At 47.5% G+C, this 8,263-nt stretch overlaps 1 protein-coding gene across 4 annotated transcripts; it reads left to right on the top strand.

The window, feature by feature from the left end:
* Window positions 1-379: 379 nt before the first annotated feature.
* Window positions 380-7,876, top strand: TENT5A (terminal nucleotidyltransferase 5A). Of its 4 annotated transcripts, none has more exons than XM_065056394.1 (3): window positions 380-533; window positions 1,422-1,938; window positions 2,949-7,876. In XM_065056394.1, exons 2-3 carry the CDS (start codon window positions 1,504-1,506, stop codon window positions 3,726-3,728), a joined length of 1,215 nt encoding a protein of 404 aa, XP_064912466.1. In that variant the 5' UTR covers window positions 380-533; window positions 1,422-1,503; the 3' UTR covers window positions 3,729-7,876. The 4 variants fall into 4 exon arrangements, with proteins under 4 accessions (XP_064912466.1, XP_064912468.1, XP_064912465.1 ...); XM_065056396.1 differs by lacking the exon at window positions 380-533 and adding an exon at window positions 888-912; XM_065056393.1 differs by lacking the exon at window positions 380-533 and adding an exon at window positions 967-1,175.
* The last annotated feature ends 387 nt before the right edge of the window (window positions 7,877-8,263 follow it).

The following is an 8,263-nucleotide window of genomic DNA, read 5'->3' as shown; positions in this document are numbered from 1 at the left end:
CGCAACCCGCACGCCTGCCTTGCGGGGCTGCGCGGGACACTCAGCGGGGCCGCGGGGGCTGGAGTCTGCGGGTGCTGCTGGATACGGGGATGGGCGGGGAGGCTGCGCTTCCTGTCTTTTAAGTTTATATGTGTGACACTTTAACAGGTGAAAAACAAGTAGGCACATAGTTTTTAAATAAAATATCAAAATAATTAAAATGTAATTGAAAATAAAATTTATGTTTATATAGTATGTATGTATGATGCATGTTATTTTTCCCCTGCGCAGCCACCGAAGTCGTACTTTATAGGCAGGGTACTCCCCTGGAAAGCACTGACTCGTTCGTGCCCTTCGGGATTTCTATCCCCCCCCCGCGCCGGCGAGCAAGGAGGGAGGGAAGGCGGGAGGGAAGGGCAGGCAGGACGCGCTGCCGCTGCGCTGCCGCAGGCGGCTTTGAAAATCTTGGTCAGGAGCTGAGCAGCTCAAACCACACTGTCCGGGATCCTCGGCATCTGCTCGGAGCGGGGCCTTTGCCAAATTCCGGCGCTCTGGTATGAAGTTTGGCTGTGCCTGGGATGACCGGGAACGTCGGGAGGCGGTGGTAAAAAAGGCAGGGGAAAAAAAAAAAAAATAGGAATGAATGGCAGCGCGGAGCTGGGTGCCTGGGGGCGCGCATCTTGGCACGGCAGGAGCCGGGGGGGGGGTCCACGCCTCCCGCGGGTGCAGGGTAGGGGATTACACTTGTTGCCTCCCCCATTGGCCAGCGGCCAAAACCGTGCTGGGGAAGGCTGCGCTCCGCGGGTTTTCCAGCGGGGCCGCGCGTGGGGCGGGGCGGCCGCGCTGTGCCGCGCAGGGCGCTTCACCGGTGTGGAGGGGCGGACCGTGCCGTGCCGTGCTGCGGCGGCGGGGAGCCGGCGGGGCGGCCCGTGGGTGCGCAGGGCGTGGGCGTGCCGGGGGCACCGTCGAGGCCGGCCATGCAGATGGAGGGGGCGGGACGCGGGCGTCGTGACTCGGAGCCCCGGAAGAGCGGAGGAACCCCGTATAAAAACTACTGGGGACCTTTCCCGGGCAGAACTGCGAAAGCTCCGGAGACGGCGGCAGCCCCCGGCAGCAGCGAGCGGGGCGGCGGGCGGCGTGGGGCAGCCTCTGCCCCAGTGGGGGCGCGGAGAGCGGCGCAAGCGGCGGCTCTGCAGGTCGGGAGCCTTCCCCTGCCCTGCAGCACTGCCTGGCCTGGCTCCGGGGGGATTTTTCTTCCCCCTCCTTTTTTTTTTTTTTTTCTTGTTTTGTTAAATATACTCAATAGGTGTGTCCTCTCCTCTTTCCCGCTGGCAGAGGCGGTGGGCACTGTCCGGCGGTGCGGGGTGGCTGCAGGGGGAGCGGAGCTCCGGCGCTGGGTGAGCGCCGCTGCTGACCGCTCGCTTTTCCTCCTCTTTTGCTAGGCACGGAGGGAGAGGGGCCCCGGGGGGGCAGTGAGGAGCCCGAGCGGTGCCATCCAGCCCGGGGAGGCGGCGGCCGCGCACCATGGCAGACGATGAGAAGGCCGGCGGTAGCCCCAGCGGGAGTTACGCGGGCGGCTGCGAGAGCGCGCACTGTAACGTGCTGAGCTGGGAGCAAGTGCAGCGGCTGGACCGCATCCTCAGTGAGACCATCCCCATCCACGGCCGCGGCAACTTCCCCACGCTCGCCATGCAGCCCCGCCAGATCGTCAAGGTGGTGCGGAGCCGGCTGGAGGAGAAGGGCATCGGCCTGCGGGACGTGCGGCTCAACGGCTCGGCCGCCAGCCACGTCCTGCACCAGGATAGCGGCCTGGGCTACAAGGACTTGGACCTCATATTCTGCGCCGACCTCAAAGGGGAAGCCGAGTTTCAGACTGTGAAGGACGTGGTCTTGGACTGCCTCTTGGATTTCTTGCCCGAGGGGGTGAACAAGGAGAAGATCACGCCGCTCACCCTCAAGGTAAACCTGCCCTGTGCCCAGGCGCCAGGAGTGGGCAGGTACAAGCGCCTGCCTGGGGGGGACGGGGCACTTTCCCCTCCGGGGGTGGAGGGGTGCTCTGGGAACGCAGCTCCCGCCCCGCACCCCGAGATCCACAGTGACCGTGAGTGATTTTTCCAACCCACGCTTAAGACCGAGCAGGAGTGTGTGGTAAAGCTTCCTGGCCGGGGCTCCTCGGGATTAATTAGTCTTTTCCTTCCCCCTCTCGCTTGATTTGCTGGGAGCACTGACTTACCGGGGCGTGTGTGTGCAAGGCGCTGCAAATCTCCCCGTTCGGCTCTGCGGCAGCTTGATTTGCCGGACCCGTTTCACGGGGTGTCTGGGGGGAACTTACATGGCTCTAACATCTGCAAGAAGGAAACACCATCTGCAAGGCACGCTTTCTTGTGTGCTAAATGCCCCAGCGGAGAGGCATATTCTCTCATCTCAGAGACAGTTTGCTCGAATTAATTAGGCTGAATTCCAAATGCCTTTAATATTTTTTTAGAGTGATTTTTTGAAATGTGGGGCAGACTTGTGGAACCTGCACTGAAAAGAGCAGGACTGAGGAGAGTGAACACTTGCTATTTCTTTTGTGGAGAGGGGAGAGAGAAGTGGAAACTGCTAAGAAAGATTCCTTATGTGACTGTAGCGGTGACCTTTTGTGTGCGGGTGCATGGATATTTGGCGTGTGTGCCATGTATTTCGTGTGTAGATGTATTTAGAAGAGACTGAAAGAAACAGTGTTGTCATATGCTTCCCTTGCATGACAGAGTCCCAGAAAATTGTCCTTCCCCATTATCCCCTTGCAGTGACATAACTCCAAACACAGATTGTTTATTCTCTGGTTTGTATCTGCAGGCTCCATTAAATCTTTTATAAAATGCTAGGATGGCATATAAGGGGGGGGGGGGGAATGTGAACAAATGCAGCAAAGGGGACATTTCTTGCATCTGTGCCTTGATTTGTTCATTTTGTCTTTCCAATTATAGGAGGCTTATGTGCAGAAAATGGTAAAAGTATGCAATGATTCAGACCGATGGAGTCTCATCTCCCTGTCCAACAACAGTGGCAAAAATGTGGAACTGAAATTTGTGGACTCTCTGAGGCGGCAGTTTGAATTCAGTGTCGATTCCTTTCAAATCAAGCTGGACTCCCTGCTGCTTTTTTATGAATGCTCAGAGAATCCGATGACTGAAACTTTTCACCCAACTATCATTGGTGAGAGCGTCTATGGGGATTTCCAGGAAGCCTTTGATCACCTCTGCAACAAGATAATCGCCACCAGAAACCCAGAAGAAATCAGAGGAGGTGGTCTTCTGAAGTACTGCAACCTTTTGGTAAGGGGCTTTAGGGCTGCCTCCGAATCCGAGATTAAGTCCCTGCAGAGGTACATGTGCTCGAGGTTTTTCATTGACTTCTCAGACATTGGAGAACAGCAGAGAAAGCTGGAGTCCTACTTGCAGAACCACTTTGTGGGATTAGAGGACCGCAAGTATGACTATCTCATGACCCTTCACGGTGTGGTGAATGAGAGCACAGTGTGCCTGATGGGACATGAGAGGAGACAGACTCTGAATCTGATCACCATGCTGGCCATCCGGGTCCTAGCCGAGCAAAATATCATCCCCAATGTGGCCAATGTCACCTGCTATTACCAGCCAGCCCCATATGTAGCAGATGCCAACTTCAGCAATTACTATATTGCCCAGGTTCAGACGGTTTTCCCTTGCCAGCAGCACACATACTCTACTTGGCTGCCCTGTAATTAAGGACAGAAATTAGTAGACTTGGTGGGGAGAACGTTTTCTGAGATGTAGGAAGGGGCAACGCGCCCCTCTGAAATGGGGTGTTTTGTGCAATGATGATCTGCTCTGGTTTTCAAGCTTGGGAAAAGCTTGTGGTTCTTCTAATAAATAGCGGGAGCATGATCAAGAAAGAACCCCAGAATAATTGGATCCTACCCCAGAGCACAAGAGGCCTGTCATTAAAAGCAACCAGCTTCCCCTGAAGTAAGCGAGGGAGGAATGCTTGATGACAATATGGGTTGGCAATATCTGCTCCCATAGCTTTGGCATAAAGAAGATGGGAAAGCCTTATTTTCTTTTATTTTTATTCTTACTGTAGAATGGGATCTGCAAAAGGGACAATATGAAAGAAACAAAACAAAACAAAACAAAAAAAACAACAAAAAGAAAAAATTCACAAAAAACAATTCTATATATATTCAGGATTTGAAAGTTAGAGGCATAAAGCAGAGATAAGCTGAATAAAAATGTATATTGGAATTACTGCATTTGGGGCTTGCAGCAAGTGCCGTCTATGGATTGACTGTGTAGAATGTATAGCTTGCTTGACTAGAACGCTTTACCAGAAACAGCTTGCTCCAAATGAATGGTAGTGGATTGGTACAGTAATAAAAAAAGAAACACGTATGATGACAAAGTCTATTATCTCCAGCTGTGTGCATGCCTCACATTTTAAAAATGTGAGAATGCAGGAAAACCAGCTGTGACAAACAGAATATACTCAAGGACCAAAGATTTCACAAATAAGTTATCCAAGCAAAGAAGATACAGTAGAGTATATATATAGATATATAAAAAAGAAAAGAAAGATGTTGCTATATTTGTACACACCAACAGTAATCAAAAGTGCCTGATGCCTTCATAAAATTTGAAGTGAGAAAAAATATAGTTTTGTGGTTTAACCATGCATTTTGTTTTATCAGGGACACAAAGATTAAAACAAAAAAACCCCATAAGCTTGTGAATAAGTGGTGGAGGAAATGCCCTATTTTTTTTCTTGGCAAATACCTGTATAGAGTTAATGTTACGTCAGTGTGCTGTTATCCTAGGTACGTGTGTGTATGTGTGTATATATGTTTGTGTGTGTATATATGTACATGTTATAGGTGTATATCTATATATGTACACACACAATATATATTAATGTGGTCTAGGAAAATGTAGCAATTAAGGAATGTTTAAATAAAGTACTATGTGTTTTCCAGTTTGCAACAGGATGTCATAGGACAGTGGGCACCTTGCAGTGAATTTTTAACCCACACCTGAGAAATTTGGAGTAAATGAACCAGTCAGGATTAAGGTGGGATTCAGATAATGTCTTTGGTTGCAAGAACAAGGATTACAGTAATTCAGTGGGTTGCTTGTGAGCCATAATAATTCCACAGATGGAGAAGCATATGACTAGCTGATTTTTTTTAACTATTTTGTACTGTAATGCCGTTTTGACATTTAACCCACTAATGTTGTGACTGCATACCTCCATGATGTGTAATTCAGTGGAACATGGATCAAAGATACATTTATTTAAACCCCCTGACAGCTAAAGAATATTGTATTAGTTGGTGATTTGAACACTAATTGTTAATATTTAAAGGAGTATTTTTAATAGAATGCGTTATGCATTCCAGGACCACTAGAATTTAGCAAATGTGAAATGAACCCTTTTTAAGAGTGTTGCACGATTGCTTAAAATTCTATTTTATATATATATATTATATATATTTTTATGCAAATATTAAACATCTTTGATCTGGTTGTCACACTGCATTTACAATTTCAGTACTGTACTTTATTTAAATGGAATCACTTTACATTGGAACAGTAACTATTCACTTTCATTTCCTCTCCCAAAAGACCAGCAGGGGAAAAAAAAATCAACCTCCGCTGTTGTTTTCACTTCAGTGCCATCTCTGAAGGTGTTAAATTCTGTGTTGGGCTTTGAAAACCTAATGACTAAGTGACACTTGACTCTAATATTTTGCTTTTTCTTACTGAGGAGGAAAAAAAAAGGGGGGGGGGGGAACTTAAGCTTTTGAAGGATGAGTGGCTATGCCCTGTCTGATTGCAGGCAGGGTCTGGCACTCGATGGAGGAGGAGGCAGGGGCGAGGGAGAGGACCCGTGTCCTGGCTGTTTCCCTACAGATTGAGTAAGGTCCATCTGTTTTTTGTCACCCTTTGTACTTTTCACGGTGGAGGTGATTTAACAGGAACCCAATTTGTTTACTGCAGCACCTTCTCTGTGAGCACTTCAGGAAACCTAAGAGCTGGTTCATTGCTCACAGACCTCGTCCTCACCTTCCCATCCCATCCCATCCCATCCCATCCCATCCCATCCCATCCCATCCCATCCCATCCCATCCCATCCCATCCCATCCCATCCCATCCCATCCCATCCTCCGGGGGTGGCCGCAGCCTCCCGTTTCAACCCCGGTCCCCACGGGGTCCCCCCCCAGCCCCCCGGCCGCTCCTGGTCCCAAATCTCTCTTTTCCTCCAGCTCCTGGGAGGGTTTGGTAGCGGAAGCTATGGGGAGGGCTGGGGAAATAGGATCAGCTGGTAATGCGGTATGTCTTCTCTGGCCACAACTATTTGCAGCAAATAAATGAGTCATCCGCTCTTTTAAAAGGGTTTGAGAATCTATAGCTGTGCCACAACCGCAGGACGCTGATAGTACGTGACACAATGTATTTTTCCTTGGAAGGACCCCTTTTTTTTCTGTTGCTTGAAAGAAAGTTTTAATTCCTCTCAGCTCAGTTTTTTTTTTAATGATTGACAGCAGCTAGTTACCTTATAGTGCATGCAGCAGGGCTCTGAGCTAAACTGCACCTTTCAGCGTTTGCATTTTGATACATATATAATATGTTTTTATATATATTATATAGGTATTCCGGATCTGTTTTGCATATGTTAATGATCAAGTGGTGGAACTGGTGGAGCTTTGTTTTATCTGTGACTGGTAGCTTAAAAGGTGCCTGGTGTTAGAGGTGGGAAGAAGGCATGAGTTCAGGCCAAGCGTGAAATAAGAACCCCTTTTCAAAGCTGGTTTATTTCTGTGGTTTGCACACCTTCCCCTCCATAAAGTCTGATTTTTTTTTTAACTGTTTTTTCCCCACCTTTTCAGCACACTGGTACTTTTAAAGTTAACAACCGCATTCTTGCTTTGTAGACTTCGATTTTCCCATCCAATCAGTTGTAAGGTTAGAACTTGTACTACAAGAGACAGTGCCCCTTTTAAAGAGCTGAACTGATTAAAAACATTGACCTGATTACAGTAAAGCTGTTTGTGCTGCAGCTGAGTTTGCTGCTAACCAACAGGGTGCTAAACTTGGTTAAATGTAGCAATCGTGAAACAACCGAGGGCTTTGAAATGGGATTTTTGTTTTTCCTTAGATGTAGCTGTCCTCCCAAATGCAAGAACTTTTCTTCTAAAAATAGGAGGGCAATTAGAAGACCAAAAATTTGATATTTTTCTAGTTTTTCTTCTTGCACTTATAGTATTTTTTATCTTGCACAAAGGCCTTCACACAAATCTTCTAAACACCTCTGATTAAATGCTTGGTTTGCATCATGTCAGAAGCTGCTACCAGTTAAAAAAATGCTTTTTTTTTTTTTTTTAAATTGAGAAAATGAAGTGTGTTAGATAAAACTGCACAGAAAAGAAAAAAATTGTTATTGCATATTCAGCTCCTATTTGAATATATTCTTTTGTATGGTTTTCTTTATGCAGAGAGTTTCCCTTGCAAGAAAGAAAATCAGTGTACTGTTTTGCTGTTGTAATAATGGTTTGCTAACAAAATAAATAGTAAAAAAAAAAAACCTGCAAATTTCAAGACAGCTTGGCTAAAGCACTGCAGGCTCCTGCAGTCTGTAGGAGTGTGCAGATTTGCTTTCCCTCAGATTTCCTTACAACTGTTGCCTTCTGCAAGGCATCCTGTTGCAGCAAACTGCTCCTTGGATTGCTCTTTTGGAACGTTTTGACTATAGGCTTTGTCACAGACAGAAAAAAGAGCTGATGGAAAGCAGACTCTAGAGGGAACAGATTGTGAATTTTGTTTACAGCATCCAATATTTGGATTTTTTTTGTAAATAAAAAGAAGTTATTTTTTTCTATTGATTTGTGTCTGCTGTCTTCCGTGTCTGAAATAGCCCTGGCCTGCTCCAAATGAATACCAAGTTTGCTTTCATTAAAAAAGGACAAGGGCAGCACTTTTCTGAGAAGAGCAGCGCTCAGCTGCTTCCCGATTGGAGCACAAGGCGTTTTGAGAAGCCCTGCCTTGTGCCAGCCAACTTTGACTGGCTGCACTCCGCTGTGGAGGAACCTCCCCGGCTGGTGCCAAAAATACTCACCCTAGCACTGGTCAGGCCATGCAAATGGTCTGAAACCTGAAAACCAAAACCAAAACAGCAGCTGTGCTGCACTCCTGCTGCCTTCCCAGTTTAGATCCTGGTACCAGGACTGAAACATTTTCATGATGCCAGGTACTTGTGCATCACAAACCAC

The sequence above is a fragment of the Columba livia genome, chromosome 3 (assembly GCF_036013475.1).
Source record: "Columba livia isolate bColLiv1 breed racing homer chromosome 3, bColLiv1.pat.W.v2, whole genome shotgun sequence".
Lineage (NCBI taxonomy): Eukaryota > Metazoa > Chordata > Aves > Columbiformes > Columbidae > Columba > Columba livia.
Note: the sequence above shows the minus strand (reverse complement) of the source record. Positions and strands in the feature narration are given on the sequence as shown.